Source organism: Equus caballus, chromosome 9, assembly GCF_041296265.1.
Source record: "Equus caballus isolate H_3958 breed thoroughbred chromosome 9, TB-T2T, whole genome shotgun sequence".
Taxonomy (NCBI): domain Eukaryota; kingdom Metazoa; phylum Chordata; class Mammalia; order Perissodactyla; family Equidae; genus Equus; species Equus caballus.
In genome coordinates, this window is record NC_091692.1 from 98,626,899 (window position 1) to 98,647,536 (window position 20,638).

Below are 20,638 nucleotides of genomic sequence, written 5' to 3' on the forward strand. Positions count from 1 at the left end.
AAGCAAATCACAAGACAAACGTTAAGCCAAATGCAGAAGTGGTCCCAAATTCCCTAAGAAAACATAGTAACGGTGGGAGCAAAGATTGAGGAAGTTTCCTTGGACAAGCAACATTTGAGTTGGGCCTGGCGGGAATGAAGAGTGGATTAGAAAAAAGATTCCTCCAGGTAGTCTCAGAATTAAAGTCAGGATGTCAGGGTGGTAAAGTCATAGAGATTAGCCCATGTTTTTCAAACTTCTCAGTGAAACTCTTTAAATATAGCTTATTGTTCAAATCAGTCAGTGGGGAGATGCAGATTAAAACCATGGATGCCACTATATCCCCGGTAAAGTGGCTAGAATAAAAAAACTGAAAATGCCAAGTTCTGGTGAGGATTCACAGCAACTAAAATTTTTTTTTTTTTTGAGGAAGATTAGCCCTGAGCTAACTGCTGCCAATCCTCCTCTTTTTGCTGAGGAAGACTGGCCCGGAGCTAACATCTGTGCCCATGTTCCTCTACTTTATATGTGGGACGCCTGCCAAACATGCCAAGCGGTGCCATGTCTGCACCCGGGATCCAAATTGGCGAACCCCAGGCCCCCGAGAGGCGGAACGTGCGCACTTAACTGCTGCACCACTGGGCCAGCCCTGCAACTGAACTCTTATATGTTGCCAATGGGAATGTCAATGGTACAACCACTTTGAAAAACAGTTTGGCAGTTCCTTAAAAAGTTAAACATGGGGGCTGGCCCCGTGGCTGAGTGGTTAAGTTCGCGCGCTCCACTTCGGTGGCCCAAGGTTTCGCTGGTTCAGATCCTGGGCGTGGACCTGGCACCGCTCATCAAGCCATGCTGAGGGGGCGTCCCACATGCCACATCTAGAAGGACCCACAACTAAAATATACAACTATGTACTGGGGGGCCTTGGGGAGAAGGAAAAATTAAAAAAAATAAAAGTTAAACATACGCTTACCCTATGACCCAGTATCCCACTCCTAGCTGTTTGCCCAAGAGAACTGAAAAGTGAGGTTCACAAAACAGCCTGTCTTAGATGTTTACAGCCGCTTTATTCATAGTTGCCCCAAACTGGAAGCAACCCAAATACCCTTCCATGGGTGAATGGATAAACTGCTACAGCAGAAAGCTACTTGCCAGTAAAAGAGAATGAGCCACTGATACACGCAACATCATGGATGAATCTCCAACACATTATGTTAAGTGAAAGCCAGATCCCAAAGGCCACACACACAATGATTCTGAAAACATGAAACTATAGTGACAGAAAGCAAACCAGTGGCTTCCAGGGGCCGGGGGTGAGGTGGGGTCGACTACAAGGGAATTCTGGGTGATGATGGAAATATTCTATATTTTGATTGTGGTCGTGGCTACACGACTGTATGTTTTTGTTAAAACTCATAGAACTGTACATTAAAAAGGGTGAATTTTATTGTATGAAAATTATACCTCAAAAAACCTGACTTCTTAATAAGAATTTTCAAAAGTAAAGCTACTTGCCAGCCCCCTGCCTTGCTGGCCCCCGAGGTACCCTCTTTGGCTGAACCGTAGAGCTCTTTAGGATGAAAAAAATAAACAAACTTGGTTTCACAAATGCAACACTGGGGTTCCATGCAAGGAAGGGACTCCGACCTGCAGTTCCTCTGTGGGGTGGTTGGGGGATGAGCCAGACCATCCTGACGGTGGGAAATACGGCTTGAATGTGCCCAAGGGGCAAGGTTCTCTGTGCTCACGTGGAAGCAGGTGTGTAGGACTGAAACTAGACAATCTCAGCCACAAGCCTGGGCTTAGGCAGGAAAGCAGAGCTGAGCAGAATACATCAGGTTGGGTTGACACAGAACTGAGCGAGCTCAATTTTCATGGCCTCCGTTCATTCACCATCAGTTCCTGGTGGCAACTTGAGCACAGAGGTCACCTTCTAGCACAACAGTAACCTCTGCACAGACACTGTCACTTTCCAGAATGAATTCTATTACGTTTACTTTGGAATTTAATGACTTAATAGTCATCTGAATTGTTAGCTTTGCTAGTAATATTTAGACCTTCTTATTTGACTTTCATGATGCCATCCTATCCAACATAAAATGAACAATTGCTAAATTGTTTCCCACATTTATCACATTAAAAATGTCTTTTTTGGAAAACCTTTTTGATATGAATAAAGTATCTTTCAGATTCATCATTTAAAGGAGGTTTCTCTCCCACATGAGTTCGATAATGCGGGGTGAGTTGTAAGCTCTGGCTGAGGGACAATGATAAGGTCTTGCACTGGTGTGAGTTACCTGACATTCAATAAGGGTTGCACCCTGACTGAAGGCTTTTCCACACCCATGACACTTATAGGGCTTCTGCCTAGCATGAATTTTCTGATGTTCAATGGGCTGTGAGGTGGGAGGTTTTCCACATTCATTACACCCAAAGGATTTCTCACCAGCTTGAATCATCCAATGCAGAACAAGGTTTGTGCCATGGCTGAAGGCTCTGCCACGTCCATCACACACAGAGTGTTTCTCTCCAGTTAGAATCTGTCTGTGTGGCCTAAGGCTGGACCCATGAACAAAGGCTGGGCCACTTTTTCTGCTTTCACGAGGGTTCTCTCCAGTATGAATTCTCTGATGCTGAGTGAGGGCTGACCTCCGGCTGAAGGCTTTCCCACAGCCACCACAGTCATAGGGTTTCTCTCCAGTGTGAACTCTGCGGTGTAGGGTGAGTTGTGAGCTCTGACTGAAGGCTTTCCCACATTCAACGCACTGATAGGGTTTCTCCCCAGTGTGAACTCTCCGATGCTGAACAAGAGTTGAACTACGACTAAAGGCTTTGCCGCACTCATTGCAAACATAGGGTTTTTCTCCAGTGTGAATCCTGACGTGCTCAGTGAGGTGAGAGTTAAAGCCAAAGGCTCGGCCACATTCATTACATACATAGGGCTTCTCTCCAGTGTGAACCCGATGATGGAGAAACAGGCTGGAGCTCTGACTGAAGGCCTTCCCACACTGATTACATTTATGGGGCTTCTCTCCAGTGTGAATCCTTTGGTGTTGAATAAGGCTTGAACTCCGACTGAAGGCCTTCCCACACTGACTGCACGCATGGGGTCTCTCACCAGTGTGAATTCTCTGATGCTGTGTTAACTGTGGGCTCTGGCTGAAGGCTCTTCCACATTCATTACATTTGTACGGCTTCTCTCCCGTGTGAATTATACGATGTTGAAAAAGAGTGGAGCTTCGACTGAAAGCCTTCCCACATTCACTGCACCCAAAAGGTTTTTCTCCAGTATGAATTCTCTGATGGAGGAGGAGGTGGGAATTGAGGCCAAAGGTTTTCCCACATTCATTACATTTAAATGGTTTATTTCCAGTGTGAACTCGATGGTGCAGAATAAGGCTTGAGCTGTGAGTAAAAGCTCGTCCACACTGACCACATGCATAAGGTTTTTCTCCACTGTGACTTCTCTGATGCCTAGTTAGGTCTGAGTTATATCTGAAGGTTTTGCTGCATGTACCACATTTAAAGGCTGTCTCTCCTGTTTTCTTTCTTTGAAGTCTCACAACATTTTGGCCCAGATTCAAGTTTCTATCAAATGCACCACTCTCCTGGTTTTTTTCTCCTGGACAGCTTGCCCTACACATAACAGTTTCTTTCCTAAAAACTCTCTCGAGAAGTTGGGGTTTCTTCAAAGTCTGCCCATCAGAATTTCCCAGGTATCCTTCTAGTTGACTCTTACAGCCCAAAGCTTCCTGCAACTTGGGTGCCTGTGGGTTATCCCTTGATAATCTTCTTGATGTCGATTCTGGGGCTTTTACTTCTTCAGAACATTTCTGGTTTAGAATGAATAGTTCCTTCGCAGTCCCAATCTTAGAATCTGTTACACAAAACATAAAAAAATTACCAGAGAAACCATCTATCAGGGACAATATCCATAATATGTTAAAAGCTCCTACAAACTGTCATGCAAAAGGTAGACACTCCAATAGGAAAATAAGTGGTAGGAAGAACTAAGAAGTAAACATGGCCAATCAACAGGATAAAATATTTTAAGTTCATTAGTAATCAAGAAATAGAGATTAAAACAAATTATTTTTCACCTATAAATTGGCAAATTAATCCATTCAGAAAATACTTAGAATTCAACAAATATTTAGAAGGCCAGGCACATACTAGGTAAGGAATATCACAGTCAAGAAGACTGGCTCCCAGCTGGTCTATACGGTCAGAGAAGACCTCTGGGAATAAGTGAGGTTTAGGCTAAAACCTGAAATTAACACCTAGCAGTGGCAGACACGAGGACCTGGATGTGCTATGTGACAACGATCAGGTCCAACAATTGAAAGAATCTCACTATGGCTGGAACAAGAAGAGCGAGGAGAGAGCAGCAAGATGGGCAGCAACAGAACATGAGGTCCTACAAAAGCTCAAGAACTTTAACTTTATTCCAAGTACTTAAAGATAATACCCAGTGTTAATAAGAACCAAAGAAACAATCACTGTCTTTTACTGTGGCTGGGACTGTAAATAAACATGACTTTTTAAAGAGAAATCTGGAAATATGTACCAAAAGAATTGATATATCACACATCCTTTGTCAAAATTATGCATCTAGCAGTTTTTCCTAAGTGGACAGTCATACACACAAAGACACGGTGACTATGACAGTCACGGAAAGCCCTTTTTAATTGTAGGAAAACAAGAAACAACCCAAAGGTCCAAAAACTAGGGATGGTTAAACCTGGTATAGACTATTCATATGATGGGACACCATTCTGCCATTAAAATTATATAACAGAAGAATTTATAATTAAAAGTCCAAGATCTATTATAAAGTAAAAATCACATTCTCAAACTATATATACTGCATAAACCAACTTTTATTGAAAACATACACGGTAAGATAGGAGCTGTTTCTTCCTTGCATGTTTAGTACCAGTTGGCGAAGCCATCTGGGCTTAGTGTTTTCTGAGGAAGGGTTTTAAATTACTGAGCCAATTTTTTAAATACTTATAGGATTATGTAGTTAACCTTTTCTTCTGCCAATTTTGATAAATCGTACTTTTCTAGGATATTTATACATTTTATCTTCATGTTCAAAATTTTTCACATAAATGTGTTCAAAGGATCTTTTTATCTGTTTGTAGTATGTGTGTTGATGGCTCCTTTTTCACTTTGGTTATTTGTTCCTTTTCTCTTTTATTCTTGATCAGTTACATCCAGAAAATAGGAAGAGGTAGTATATGACCCAATTCCTTTTGTGAGGTTAATTCAACTTGATACCACAACCTGACAACAGCAATATGAGAAAGGGAAATTTCAGGCCAATCTCACTCACAATTATAGATGCAAAAACCCTAATTAAAACATTAATAAGACAAAACCAGTAACACACAACAAGGATAACAAGTTCGGTTTATTTCAGGAATGCAAATTTAGTAAAAATCTATCAATATAACTCTCCATACTTACAGAAAAGGGAAGAAAAATCATATGGTTGTCAATAGACGCAGAAAGGATTTATGACAAAATTCAACATCAATTTCTGATTTAAAAAAAAACCCAAATTTTTAGAGAACTATGACCAGAAGGAAACTTCCTTAATATCAAATTGGCATCTACAAAAACACCTACAACAGACACCACACTTCATGGTGAATGTGGAAAGTTCCTCTCGAGGTTGGATAGTCTGCCATCACTTTCTATTCAGCATTGTCTGGGCCAGAGCAACAAGACAAAAAGAAATGTAACAGGAGTCAAAGATCAGAGAGGAAGAAATGAAATCATCATTCGCAGGTAAATTATCAGAATTAATAATAGCTTATCAAGTTTGCTGCATAAAAAATCAAAGTATTAGCTACATTTCTATGTACAAAAAATAGAAATAAATAACTAGAGGGGCCAGACCCGTGGCCGAGTGGCTAAATTTGAGTGCTTCACTTCGGCAGCCCAGGGTTTTGCCGGTTCAGATCCCGGGTGTGGACATGGCACCACTCATCAAGCCATGCTGAGATGGTGTCCCACATGCCACAACCGGAAAGATCCAAAACTAGAATATACAACTATGCACTGGGGGGCTTTGAGGAGAAAAATAAGAAAAAGAAAAAAAGAAGATTGGCAACAGATGTTAGCTCAGGTGCCAATCTTTAAAAAAAAAAGTAATAGCTAGAAAACTACAATTAAAAGATATTTAAGCCCAAATAGGAAACCACCCAAATGCCCACCAACAGTAGAATGGATGACTAAATCACAGCATACCCATGCAAGCGATGAGACAGCAGTGAGAACAAACGAACCACACTGCACACAACAGCATGGATGAGGCTTAAAAACATAATTTTGAGAGAAAGAAGCCAGATATGAAAGAATATAGGCTGGGGGCCGGCCTGGTGGTGCAGTGGTTAAGTTCGCACGTTCCATTTCAGTGGCCTGGGGTTTGCTGGTTTGGATCCCAGGTGCGGACATGGCACCGCTTGGCCAGCCATGCTGTCATAGGCATCCCACATATAAAGTAGAGGAAGATGGGCACGGATGTTAGCTCAGGGCCAGTCTCCCTCAGCAAAAAGAGGAGAATTGGCAGCAGATGTTAGCTCAGGGCCAATCTTCCTCACCAAAAAAAACAAACCAAACCAAATAAAAACAAAACAAGAAAAAATTAATATATTGCCCTGACTAAAATATAAAGGAGAAATAAAAGTAACTTACAGAAAAAAAAGAGAGAGAGAGAAAGATACCACTTACTTGAGCATAGGAAAAACACCAAACACCTAGGCATGAATCTAATCAAAGAGATAAAAGGCCTCCTCACAGAAAAATAATCATTACTGAGTGAAATTAAAGAAGACCAAGGTAGGGGCCGGCCCAGTGGTGTAGTGGTTAAGTTCGCGTGTTCCACTTTGGTGGCCTGAAATTTGTGGGTTTGGATTCTGGGCGTGGACCTATACATCGCTCATCAAGCCATGCTGTGGCGGCTTCCCACGTACCAAACAGAGGAAGATGGGCACGGATGTTGGGACACGGCAATCCTCCACCAAACAAAAAACAAAAAAACCCCACCAAGGTAAATAAAGAGATGTAACATGTTCATGGGTTGTGGTATTCAGCTTGTAAAGATACCCACTTCTCCCCAAACTGATTTAATGCAAACCTGATCAAGCTGATTCTAAAATTAATATGGAAACACAAAGGGTCAAGAACAGGTAAGACTCCACTGTGGACAGACAGACAAGGAGGCAGAAGATTTGCTCTCCTGGATATTAAGATTGGTCAAGGACAGAAAAAGGAATGGGGTAGAGGAAATTATATCCATGTGCTCTCCTCTCCTGGCTTCACAGAGCAGGGTGCCCCTCCCCACGATGGGCACCACGGACCACTTCCCTGATGGTGAAGAGCTCAGACTGTGAAGTCAGGCACAGCTGGGAAAAACGCTAGTCCACTGTAGACTGAACTTTTCTCTTTCAGAAATAGGTGATAATAATTTTCCTTAAAATTCTCATGTAACTAAGATTTGAAATTTTTAATACGAAATAAAAAATACATAGAGGAAAATGAGAAATTGTACATTGCTCAGTTTGAAAAAGTCATTACCTGAAACATCAGATTAAAATAGAGAAAATCTCTATGGAAAATTAAAAGGCCTTTAGAGTGACTTTGTTTTTTATGCCCATGGTAATGGCACTGTTACCAGACAATATGAAAATGAAATACAGATATGGTGATTTTAATTCACGTGAAGACCTAGACTGTTACACCAAAACAGCTAAAACTGCTTATATTTCTTAAACTGGGCTTAATAATAATAACAAAGTGACCCTTATGTAAACTGGGGTTTACTGTATGGAAATGCAACATGAATATGGGTTACTGGTAACTGTGATAAAAATTTTAAAATAAAAATACAAATAAATGGCCCTTTTGAATGGAGTCTTATTACAAAGAAATTCCAACAATATTGTAAAATGCTGTAGACCAATAAACTTTGTCCAGTTAATCTTTCTGAGTACAATTTAAAGATTTATACAATTTTTAAAAAATTGATGCTTCTCTAGTGATTCTTAATGTTAATTTTTCATTATATTTTGCTAGGATGTGGTTATTTCTTCTGTCATTCTAACATTATTTAGGAATCTTAAGACTTCAAAACTGAGGTAATAAACGCCTATATTTACATTAAAAAATTTTAAACATTAGAGTTAAACCGTAAGCTCCTTGTTAGGAAAGTCAAGAGAGAGACTGGGAAAAATCTCCACATCTCCCCCGTCACTGTTCCCACGCTCTCCTTTTAGCGATCACACAGATTTCCTGGCAGACACTAGGTTCCTCCCTGATGTCTGCAGTCAACGAAAAAGCAAGTTTAAAACCAGCTCTCGCGCCGTCGCAATCTTCCCTCCCCCGAGACCTCGCAGGTAAACAGCGCAGGTACCACGGTCCCAACGCTGCGGCCTGGCCCCGGGGCGACCCCGCCCGGACACTCGCCGGTCCGCGGGGAGAGCGACAGCACCGCGCCCACGCCCGCCGGACCGGAGAGGGGACAGGGGGATGCGCGGCATCGCAGGGCTCTGCTGCCACCCGCGGCCGCCGGGGGTAGGACAGCACCCGAGGGACGAAATCAGCGCGGAGCAGGACGAGGCGCAGGCCGCCCAAGGGCGACCCCAGGTCCCCGCGATCGAGCGCAGCCGGGAGCAGAGCGCACGCGCAGGCACCGCCCGAGCCGCCCCGCGGGCGAGAACGGGCCGCGGTCCCCAGAGGACGCCCTCCGGGGCGGAGCGGCCTCCTCTCCTGCGTCCGAGGCTCACCAGGTTCAGCCTGCGCAGCCCCGCCCCCAGCGGACGTGGGGTAATTACTTTTAAAGCAGGACACCTGCGCGCTCTTTTGCAGGAGAAACCCCAACACAAGCAATCACCTCTTCCCATCAGACCGGAAGGCCGACCCCCGGCCACTCTGCGGGCGCCGCCCCTCTGGCAGGGGCACCATCGCACCCACCGTGTCTCCTGGGCTGCACCCATTCTCCTTCCTCCGACCCAGACAGGACTCCGAGTCTTCCCACGAACCCTGAGGGCAGATCTCACCTGAGAGGACCCATGTGGCACCTGGACTGCAGAGCTAAACGCCACACTGGGCGCCTTGTTCTAAGTGCGGCACTAACCATGTATAACAGCCTAACTCCACTACGAGTTTCGAACAGCTAAGTGACGATTTAGTCAAAATTACCACAAAACAGTGGCCATTAGAACCATGGCTACATAAAACTATTCAGCTCTTAATTTTCCCCTAGCCAGTGAAGACATGTGCCCTCAGTGAAACGCACAGCACAAGGGAACTTGCTGGGTGATGAGGGCCTTTTATGTCTTGACAGAGGTTTGGTTTACATAGATGCATCTATTTGTTAAAACAGCAAATTTACACTTAAGATTTGTACATTTTGCTTATGTAAATTTTACCTCAAAAGAAAAAACTGTTAAGAAATACTCATCTCCAATTAATGATACACATGTATTTAAAGAAAGTGAACTGATGTCTCAATTTACTTTGAAAAGCAACAAGAGACTAAGTGGATAGGGAGACCAGTGGACATGTGCTCATCCAGCACAGGCAAATGTCAAAGGCAGGATCCAGGGGGCGGGTATACAAGCGTTCACTATAAAATTCTTTCAACTGTAACGTATGGTGAGAAGTTTCATAAGAAGATGTTGAGGGGAAAGCACTTCATATAAATCCTAAAGAATCCAGAATGTATGTATGATTGGCAGGTCATAGCAAAAAGAAAACGTTGGCCAAATGCATCAGACTGAACGTTACAACCTACTGGACCTCAAAAGCAAATTATACTAAGTAACATTACTACTGGTAATAATCATTTGCTTGCATGTAACAGGAATGTTGACAGAATGTTACTTAAGCCCACATCAATAAAAAAATCCCACAGAGGTTCATTATACTAAAATATTGGCTAAGTGACAGATAACATGTAAATAAAATAGACAACATGAAGATGAAAATAGATTAGAAGAAACATCATGGGACATTTACAAAATTCAAGCATCTAAATGGGTAATTGTGGAGAAAGACATAGACCCTTCTCCCCACACCAACCTAGAAGGAAATATAAAATCGTAAATTTGGATCTCAATATCAGGTCTCAGTAGGAACAAAGTTTAGTTCTGAATCTTCTCATGTCTTCACAAAGCCATAAAGAATAAGAGAACAGATGAAAAAGAGCAACCCAACCTTCCCAAGCCAGTGAAAAGTCATCAGAAAAATATTATCATGAAGCAAACGAAAATTGTAACCTTACATGCCAACACAAATTAAAAGACAAAGGAAAATTTAAAGCTGTGAAGGAATCCACAAGCAGAAATACCAGAACCAAAGAAGAGATGGCCAGGCTCTAGGAGGTGAGGGCCAGAGAAGAGGCAGAGAATGGACTGACAGAGTTGGAGGTGGAGGGCGAGAGGGAAAGAAAAAATTTTAGTGAAGCAACACAGGGAGAACAGACACTATGCAAGACACAGAAATAAATAAATCTTTCAAGGATCGTAGAGAAAATGATGGATGTAGCAGACAGACAAAGGAGACCCAATGTGTACATGGCTGGAGTCTCCGAAGAACACTAAATAAATGGAACAGGCCAAGCACTTACAGCCAGGACAACTTAACCTGTAATTCAAGAATGCTTCTCTGAAGTGAAATACCTGAAGCTACACCTTGAGAGGGCAACCTGACCCAGAGCAAGCAGCACTGAGCCACGCCCTAGTAAAAACCCTGGGCTTCAGAGACAAAGAATTTAGTGGAGCATGCAGGCGAAGAGGCCAAGTCATTTATGAGAGAAAGAAGACAGGTTGGAGTCAGTTTATTTGATGCCAGAAGATGGTGGAACAAGACCTCCAAGTTATTTAAGGAAAGAAAATGTGAGCCAAAGATTTTACAGCCAGTCGGCTGTCTTTCAAGTGTAAAGGCCACATATGGCTTCTGCTTCTGAGTATGACGGACAAAGATGCTACTGGACCACCTCCCCCACCCACTGAGGAAGCAGCCATAAAACCAGGACATAACACAAAAAAGCAACCATCTGAAGGTACTGGGGTGAAGCTGATGTGTGCTGGTGGGGGTGCACACTCACTCAGAGGAGGGGCGAGGGGGCAACAGAGTAAGTTCTCTTCCATAGCTCATACCCTGAGGCTAAATGCAGCCTTGCCACGCCAAGAGGCAGGGGCACAGCTGGAAAAACACACAGCCTTCCTGGCCTGGGAAGCCAGAAACGAGCGGCCAGGCACTGCGAACTCTAAACATAATGGAAGATTCCTGGGAAGGAAAGAGCCAAAAAGGGGCGCCCCAAACTCTTTACGCCCACATCCCTGGCTGATGCCTGAACCACACATGCACGGGACACACTCAAAGCAGCCCAGCTAAGAACAAATGACTTGAAGACACCAGAGACGCTGCATAGGAAACAAAGTTTTCAGTTCAAGCCCAGCCAAGAAAATCAGCTGTTGAAATAAAGAAAACAACACTCATCAGGGGAAAATAATAGAATCCAGAATCTCCACTCCAAAATTAGCCAACACACAACCAAGAAAACACAACACATTTTCATGAGAAAAGAAAATCAGCAAAGTCGACCCCTGAAATGAACCAGATGTTAGAATTAACAGACAAGGATTTTAAAGCAGCTATTGTAATTATACTCAATGAAGTAAAACAAAACATGAAAATCTCATGGAAGTGAGAGTCTCGGCAGAGAAATATAAACAATAAAAAAGAACAAATGCACCTTTTATAACTCAAAAATACACTTTATAAATTTAAAAATTCACTCATGGACTTAAGAGCCAAATGGACATGACAAAGGAAAGAGTAAGTGAACTTGAATCTAGATTAATAGAAATTATTTGAAGAACATAGACAAAAAAGACTTTAAAAATAATAAACAGAGCCTTAGGGACCTGTAAGATGATATCAAATGGTCAAACATATGTGTAATTGAAATCTCAGGAGACCAGAGAGAGTACAGTGGAGAAGGAAATTTGAAGATATAATGGCACAAATTTCCCAAATTTGATTAAAGACAGAAATTTGCAGAACTGAGACGCTAAACAACATCACACAGAATAACCACAAAGAAGCCCATACTGAGGCACATCATAGTCAAACTGTTGAAAATCAAACATAAAGAGCAAATCTTGAAAGCAGAAGAACAACCTATTACATACAGAGAAACAATGATGCAATTAATGGCTGACTCCTCATCAAAAACCATGGAGGCCAGGAGACAGTGAAACAAGATCTTTAAAGTGCTGAGTGAAAAAAACCAAAAAAACCCTCTGTGAATCCAGATTTCTAGATCCAAAGAAAATATCACTGAGGAATGAAAGCAAAACGCACACATTTCATGTAGAAGAAAACCAAGAGAATTGACCCAGCAGATGAGCACCACAAGAAATGCTAAAGGAAGGTCTTCAGGTTGAAGGGAAATGACACCTGGTAGAAACTCAGGTCATCAGAGAGGAATGAAGAGCAGTGGACACAAAAAATATTGGGGAGAATTCGAAAGACTATTTTTTGGCCTTTTTCCTCTTAATTTTTTGTAAACTACATAACTGTTTGAAACTAAACATGACATTTTCTTGTAGAGTTTAAAAATATATACTGATATATTACATATAACAACTGTAACATAAAGGGTGGGGGGATGGTTGCAAAATTTCTGGATTTTATGTGAAGTAGTACATAATGAACTGTAATTAGACTGCAAAAACTTAAGTATGACTATTTAATCTCTAGGAAAATCAGTATAAAAAATGCAAAAAGATTACTTAAAAAGCAGATAGGAATATTAAAAGGGAATTCTAAAAAATGTTCAAATAACCCAAATAAAGGCGAGAGAGGAATAGAGGAACACAAAATAGAGGAGATAGCTATAAAATAAAAAAAAATGCTATTCACAAATGCCTTTCTGAACCAGATCAATAATTATATTAAATATTAATGGGCTGAACACTCCAAGTGAAAGACAAGGATTGTAAAGATGGATTCAAAAACAAGACCCAACTCCCTGCTGTCTACAAGAGATTCACTTAAAGTCTGAAGACATGGCTAGGCTGAAATTAAACGGATGGAAGAGATATACCTTGTTAACAGCAGGCATAAGATGGCTGGAGTCACTAGGTTAGTGTCAGATAAAATATATTTCAGAGCAAATTTATTACCAGAGATAAAGAGAAACACTTTATAAGGATAATCATAAATGTGAATGAGCCCATTAACACAGCTTCAAAATACATGAAAGAAACATGGAAAAAATTAAAGGGAGGAACAGATAATTCCACAATCATATTGGATATTTTAACACCCCTCTCTTAGCAACTGAAAGAGTAACTAGACGAAAAATCCCCAAAGACATAGAGGATGTGAACAATGCCACCAACACCTCCACTTAATTGACATTTATAAAACCACATAACAGCTGGACACCCATTCTTTATAAGCACACATGACAGACCAAAGTACCAGGATAGGACAAACTTGGGGTCATAAAACAATAGCAAATAAATGTAAAAAGAATGAAGTCATACAGAGGATGTTCTTGACTGCAACAGAATTAAATTACAAATTAATAACAATAAGAACTAGGAAACATCAACGATTTGGGAATTAAACAACACATGTCTAAATAATCATTGGGTCAAAGAAGAAACATGAGAAACATTAGGTAATATTTTCAACTAAGTGATAAAAATACTACAACATATTAAAAATTTGTGGGATGCATCTAAAGCTGTGCTTAGAGGACGATTTATAACTTTAATTACCTATGAGAAGAAATATCTCAAATCAATCAAAGCTTCTACTTTTAGAAACTAAAGGCTTCATATAACCAACTTTGAATATGCCCAAACTGTGGGTATATTATTCACAAGAGCCTTTCTGAATAAACTACTAGAAGATAAACTCCACCCAACCAAGAGACGATGGAGAAAACTTTGGTAAAAGAACCTGGACAAACAGTGCACTTCACCGTAGATCTAAGGCACTAACAAAGGAGGGGATACAAACGACGAAGTGTTACGTGCTTTGACAATGTAGAAACAACACAACTGACCAAAAATGAGGAGAAAAAAGCAAAGTAACACAAGGTCACTGGAAGTCAAAGAGAACATTTAGAGCTGACAAGTCAAGCAGTAGAAGCATGTTCAAGAAAGGTAAACATTTTTTAAAAAGGAATACTATTGACTGAAATTGGGAGACAGAGGAGAAAAAGGATAGAAGTTTATTTTACAGGTGAACCAGGTGGAGAACCTATAGCCACTGTCTAAAGAAAGAGAGTAAGAAGGGATTTAGAGACAGAGGGAATGAGGCTGTTTATAACTGTTTAACTACAGAGGAAAACACTAAAGGCAAACTTCCCTAATGATCAGAACTGTGTTTTTTAAGGCAAAGCAGTAAGATAGAGCCTTTAAAGCATGTACATCTGTCTGCACAAGCACAGGCTGCTGTGTGTGTCTGAGGCTGCACCCAGAAGCCCGCGGAAGTGAGCATCACCACCCAACCAGCACCGTCTCTGGGGCCGGCCTGCCACCTCTCACCTGTTCTGCAGCTGCTCAAGGCCACCGGCTCCTCAGCTCCCAGAAGATCCAGGACCCACAGCTCTTTGCCTTGCTCCAGCTGGAGGATCAGCTCTGGTTTAGGGACAGGGAGTCCTGTAGAGGAGACGGCCTTGGGTGAGCTGGTGCGGCCTGGGGAGCTGGGGCAGGGCACTGCCCGCCAGGTCTTCAGGCCAGGAGAGAAGCCCAGTGGCAGGAGCACCCTAGGCAGGTGGGAGGGGAGCTCTCGCGGTGGCGGGGGGGGGGGGGGAGGGCACAAAGTGTGTGCTTGTTGGGGGAGAGAAAGAGGTTGCTCAGGGGAGGCAGAGGCTGAGGGAGTGCCCAGAGAGAATTCACTCATCAGTCCTCCCACCCCTTGGGGGACAGCTGTGGGCGTGGGCAGCGCAGAGCGAAGTCGCTGGAACTGGGACCAAGGCAGGCTCTCCCATGGCGAATACGCGGAGACCAGACTGGTATCTGGGGACAAGGGACAGGAGCCTCCTCTTTGGGCTCCAAAGTGCGGAAGCAGCCCCCCCCTTCCAGTTCCCTAGAGGCCCCCACCGCGAGGCCGGGGGACAGCCTCACCCAGCGAGGCCACGTGCCCGTAGTTCTCCAGCATCACGTCCCTGTACAGCGCCCGCTGGTCCGGGCCCAGCTGCCGCCCCTCCGCGCGAGAGAAGTACACGGCCACATCCTGGAAGGTCAGCGGCTCCGCCTTCTGCAACGACAGGTGGCCGCACCACTGGGCAGACGTGCTGCGGTCAGCCCGAGCACCAGCTGCCCTCTTTGCCATGGGGACAGCAGAGCCCCTCTCCCTGGGGGAGGGCGTGAGTGCAATCCCAGAACCCTTTCTTTGGGTGCTAGGACTGCCGCCCGGAGACCTTCTCCCGGCGCGGGGCTCACCGCTCCAGAGGAGGCAGGGCAGGGAGAAAGGTGAACTCACCTGGGGCGATGGAAGCCGAAGCGCCGCTGCCATCCTGGGGAAGCTGGATCTCAGGCCTGGGCCTCCCCTCTCTCACCCTCAGGGGAAGGGGACCCCTACTCAGAACCATTCAGTGTCATTAAGTCACCCCATTAACTCCCATGGCCCAAGGGTGTGGAGGGTGGCCAGGTGAAGAACGGCAGAAATGGGTTCCTGAGTGGCCACCTGTGGCCACGAGTAAAATCGCCCGTAGAAGTAACCGGTCAGAGGCAGGTCACTGCAGCACGAGCCAACGCGTGCCCGACTGCCCAGGGGTACACGCACACTCCCCAAAACCGGCAGAGCCAGAGCCCCGGTGGGGCCGGGCGCCGGCGGGTGACAGGGGCAGCTCCAGGGGCCCAGCTTCCCGGGTCACGCTGGTGCGAAGAGCGCACCCGGGACAGGCCCTGCAGCCCCCAGCCCGCCCAACGAGGGGGAGGGGACGTGGGAGGGGCGAGTGGGGCCCGAGCCACCGAGGTGCAGCCAGAAGCCTGCCGGCCTTCTCACGCCTTCGTCCCCAGCCCCTCGGGGCGGCCTCCCGTCTCCTCGCCGCCCCGCAGGCCAGCCTGCGGTCGCACGCTAGTTCTCCCAACAGCCTCCCCTCCGGCCTCCAGGGTCCTGCGACCTCGCTGGCTCCCGGGCCCGCCGGCTCTGGCCTCCAGGGCTGCAGGCACAGGCCGCCGCTTCGCCCGCGCTCCCAGGCCGCTCGGGGCCGAGCCCCCGCCGGGCAGCTCTCCCCTTAAACCTCCGCGCTGCCGCCCCTGGCCACCGTGACCCGGGCCGAAACCTCCCGAGACCCCGCCTGGACGCCCCTCGGCCTGCGGGGTCCGCCCACGCCTCCCAGGGGACCTGCGCCGCCCCGCGCCACGCCCACGACCCCTCCGCCCGCGACCAACGCTCCGCAGCTCTTGCCTGCCGTCCGCCCCGCCCACAGCGCGGGAATAGGGGAGCCCGAAGGGGGCGGGGCCGGAGGAAGGGGCGGGACCGAGCTGCGCGCAGGGTCGCCCCGCCTCTTCCGGGTCACCCCGGGGGCGCCCTCGCCTGCGCTGGTGACCTGCGCCAAGACCGCCGAGGCCGGAAATGGCGGCGCGGGCCCCGCCCCGCACTTCCGGGGGCGCCGTGGGCCGGCGCGCCGCGTGTGGGCGGCTCTGAGCGAGCTGCATGCGCGCGGGAAGCTGGTGGGCTGGTGGGCTGGCGGTCGGAGCCTGGTCGTCGCTGCCACGTCTCTGCTCAGTCCCGGGAGTGGGTGTCTGAGCGCAGCGGGACCCGCCCCGGCACCTCGCGGTCCCCAGGGCCGCGCTCTGGCCTCATCGCTCCAGTCAGCACGCCCTTCTTGCCCTTCTGTGTTCCTCTTCATACAGGCGAACTCGCAAATAAGAATTTTCGAATAAAACATGGTTTAAAAAGTAGCGCGATAAAACCGAGGTGGCAGCGAAGCAGACGAGGGGGAAGGACTGTCAACTGAAAAAGCAAATTCACCTATTTTAGCTGAAATTGACTTTATTTGGGAATAGCCAAAAGAATTGCAATTCAGGGCTCGCAGACTATGACAAACCACAGGCAAATCCAAAGAAGAAAGAAGGGGAGCTGCTTTTATAGAGAAAAAGGGGGAGAGGGAGGGGCTGTTCTAAAGGAAAATCCATTGGGGGAGAGGAACAGTTCAGGGTGGGAATGGCTTCTCATTGGCTGAGCTGTGGCATTTCTCATTGGCTGAACTGCGGTGTTTCTCATGGGCTGAGCTGTGGCGTTTCCCATTGGCTGAGCTGTGGTGTTTCTTATTGGCTGAGCTGCGGTGTTTCTCATGGGCTGAGCTGTGGTGTTTCCCATTGGCTGAGCTGTGGTGTTTCTTATTGGCTGAGCTGCGGTGTTTCTCATTGGCTGAGCTGTGGTGTTTCTCATTGGCTGAGCTGTGGTGTTTCTCATTGGCTGAGCTGCGGTGTTTCTCATGGGCTGAGCTGTGGTGTTTCCCATTGGCTGAGCTGTGGTGTTTCTTATTGGCTGAGCTGCGGTGTTTCTCATTGGCTGAGCTGTGGTGTTTCTCATTGGCTGAGCTGTGGTGTTTCTCATTGGCTGAGCTGTGGTGTTTCTCATTGGTTGAGCTGTGGTGTTTCTTATTGGCTGAGTGTGGAGGCTTCTCATTGGCTGAGCTCTGTGGTGTTTCTCATTGGCTGACCTGCTGTGTTTCTCATTGGCTGGGCTGTTGCTAGGTGGGGAGAGAAATCTTCCTTCATAGTAAAGCACTTTTACTTCCTGTTGATTGTAATTGTGTAACTGATGATGTGTAATGGGGGTGAGAAGTCCCCCTATAGCCCTTCCTAACTCCAATTTAGTTAAGGTTTCTTTTACTAATTTCCACATTTATCCTTATGATCAAGATCTTTCTCTGAAAGCATCTCTGATCAACAGTCAGGGTCAAGAAGGACCTTTTCTGGTTGTCGTGTACCACGTTGGAGGGAAGGTACATAGTGGTTGGAAACCATTTAGGCCACATTTGAGTAACAAGGAAGGTTAGGAGGGAGAACTCTCAGGCATTTCCCATCTACAGTCTATGGTTCTCCAAGGTCATAGGGCTTAGAGATCATCTCAAATTGCCTAGCCAGCAGCACCTTATTGGACACCTCATTTTTACAGAAGTTCAACAGGCAATAGGCACAGAAGTTCACAACAAGTAGGCAGAGTAAGATTAAGAACAACACAACAAGCCCAGTTTGCAGATGGTTCTAAACCAGGAGCCCAGACCTGAAGGTACCAGCTGGACAAATCAAAAGACAGTGGATTGTTAGGTGAAAATGGTTGTAGCCACTGTGCCTGCTCTCTAGTCTTATGTAACTGGGTTTCTACTTCTCCAGAGGTGTTTATCCATGTGCACCAGGAGGCGTTCCCCAGTGCACAGAATGTCGTTGCTCAGCAAATAGATAATCAAGGGCTACACAATTATCCAAGACTACCTTGGCCAATGAGTTCAGTGATGGTTGCTGAGCTGAAACTACTTTGGCTGTGGAGTCAGCCAACTCTTCTAGAGTCAGGGAGACTCCTGATCATTTGTTTGTTGGCACTCACTCTGATCCACGGAAAGAAAGTTCTTCCCATGGAGGAAAACCCAGAGTCATGTACGCCTCCTGGAAGTTCTTGTTTAGGGTGACTATGGAGATTCAATGGGAGAGACCAATGAGAGGTCTCTGGTTATGCAGAGAGAACAGGACAGTGACTATGGCAAGGGCATGCTGTCCTTGTATTCTCCAGCTGTCAAGGCAATGAGTTGTCCAAGCATAAAGGCCATTACTGAAACCTCCACAGAAGAAGACATAACCAGGGGTGGTGCACAAGGGCCTTCGTGTGAGTGATAGCATCTATAGACTCATTCATCAACATAGAGGTGTTAGCATTACAAGACCTAGGCTCAGATACTGTGTTGTTACACACTGACAGGTTGCATAAATACATGGGTATCTAGAAATTTACAGATAGTCTGGGTTGCATTAGCAGCCCCACAGAATTTTTCACATAAATATTCAAAAGATCTTGTTTTCCTTCCAAAGTTGGGTGAAATTAAAGCGAAGGGTTAAGTTTAGGCAGGCTTAGCACCCTAAGTCAGTAAAATGGGCCAACAGATCAATTTACACAAACAACAGCATCTGGAACCCCAGGGAAATTACTTGTAGGGTCATTACTATTTTGGACAGAAGTTTGTGATGGCAAATCCAGCAGTCATAGAGGTTTCTTCTTTTCACAAGGGATTGGGAAATGTGGACAAGGGCATTGTCCTTCCCAGAAAGAGAGGGGAAAAATAAAGTAAGGAACAACAGTGGGAAGAGGGTATACAGGCCTGGCCCAGTTGTCTTGGGAAAGCTCTCTGCCTCAGATGTCAGCTGCTTCTCTTCCTGATCAGTTTGACTTGGAGGTCTCTAGCATTTGTTAAAGACCAAATGTTAGGTGGAGCCTTCTTTAGCTGTGACATGTGCATCCAAGGCTCAAGTCCCTGAAGTTTGGCTGCCATATGGGTAATGAAGAGGGGCTAGTATAGTCCCTTCCAAGGTGATTTCAAGGGCAATAAAGTTAGAAATGTCAGTTTGGAGTATTGTATCCAGACATTTAAGGAAACTAGAAGAATTTAGGATCCAGTCCACTTATAGGTGTAACAAAACCTTAAGGACAACTGATAGGACTAGAATTTAATATCTACAAAGGTTCAAACATAATTTCTCTCTTCATACTAACCCTCATTTTAAAAATAAAGATAATCATAGTAAAGATAGTTTGTTTGTATTAAACTTGGCCTGATTATATAAATGCAGCAAGAATAGTGATGACCATACAAGCTCTTTTTTAAGGTTGCTTTGCTGAAAGCTTGTAAGCAGGGTATTAGGCTGGTTTTTTTTAGCAGTTCTTTAAAGTTGTGTGGTCATTTCTGAGTCTGTGTACATTTTTCTTGAATATAACATTCTAGTAGTAGCCTTGGTAATATTAGCCAATATTTCCCATTATGTCTTGTTACAAAGAGAACAGAACTTCACTGAACTCATGCAGATACCTACATTGTCATGGAAAGAACACTTAAGGAATCAGGTAGAGAGAAAAAGATAAATGTTTAAACCTTGTTGCAAAGATACACTTTATTAAATTGCTGTGAGTTATAGGTAGCTTAAAGGAGAGGAGAAAAAAAGGAGTCCTTTACATTTGGAAAGCAAAACATCAAAGCAATCAGTCCTCAACTTGAATCCCAGAAATTCCCACCCCTGTTCAGCATTATGATCTTTTTTTTTTTATTTGAGGAAGATTAGCCCTGAGCTAACATCTGCTGCCAATCCTCCTCTTTTTGCTGAGGAAGACTGGCCCTGAGCTGACATCCGTGCCCATCTTCCTCTACTTTATATGTGGGACGCCTACCACAGCATGGCTTGCCGAGCGGTGCCATGTCCGCACCCAGGATCCAAAACAGCGAACCCTGGGCCACTGAAGAAGAACGTGCGCACTTAACTGCTGCGCCACCAGTCCGGCCCCAGAACTACAATCTTAAAGTTATCAAAACCTACATTCCAGAGGACTTGTCAGTCTTTTCCACAAGTCTCTTTGAAAATAAGACATATTTGTAAAAGCAGCAAAGTAAAACAATAACTGT

General features: G+C 45.1%; 1 protein-coding gene across 1 annotated transcript; it reads right to left on the reverse strand.

The window, feature by feature from the left end:
* Nucleotides 1–1,026: 1,026 nt before the first annotated feature.
* Nucleotides 1,027–16,327, reverse strand: ZNF251 (zinc finger protein 251). Its single transcript, XM_014728141.3, has 4 exons — nt 15,502–16,327; nt 15,144–15,276; nt 14,562–14,675; nt 1,027–3,856 (listed from the first exon to the last, which is right to left on the reverse strand). Exons 1-4 carry the CDS (start codon nt 15,532–15,534, stop codon nt 2,178–2,180), a joined length of 1,959 nt encoding a protein of 652 aa, XP_014583627.2. The 5' UTR covers nt 15,535–16,327; the 3' UTR covers nt 1,027–2,177.
* Nucleotides 16,328–20,638: the final 4,311 nt, after the last annotated feature.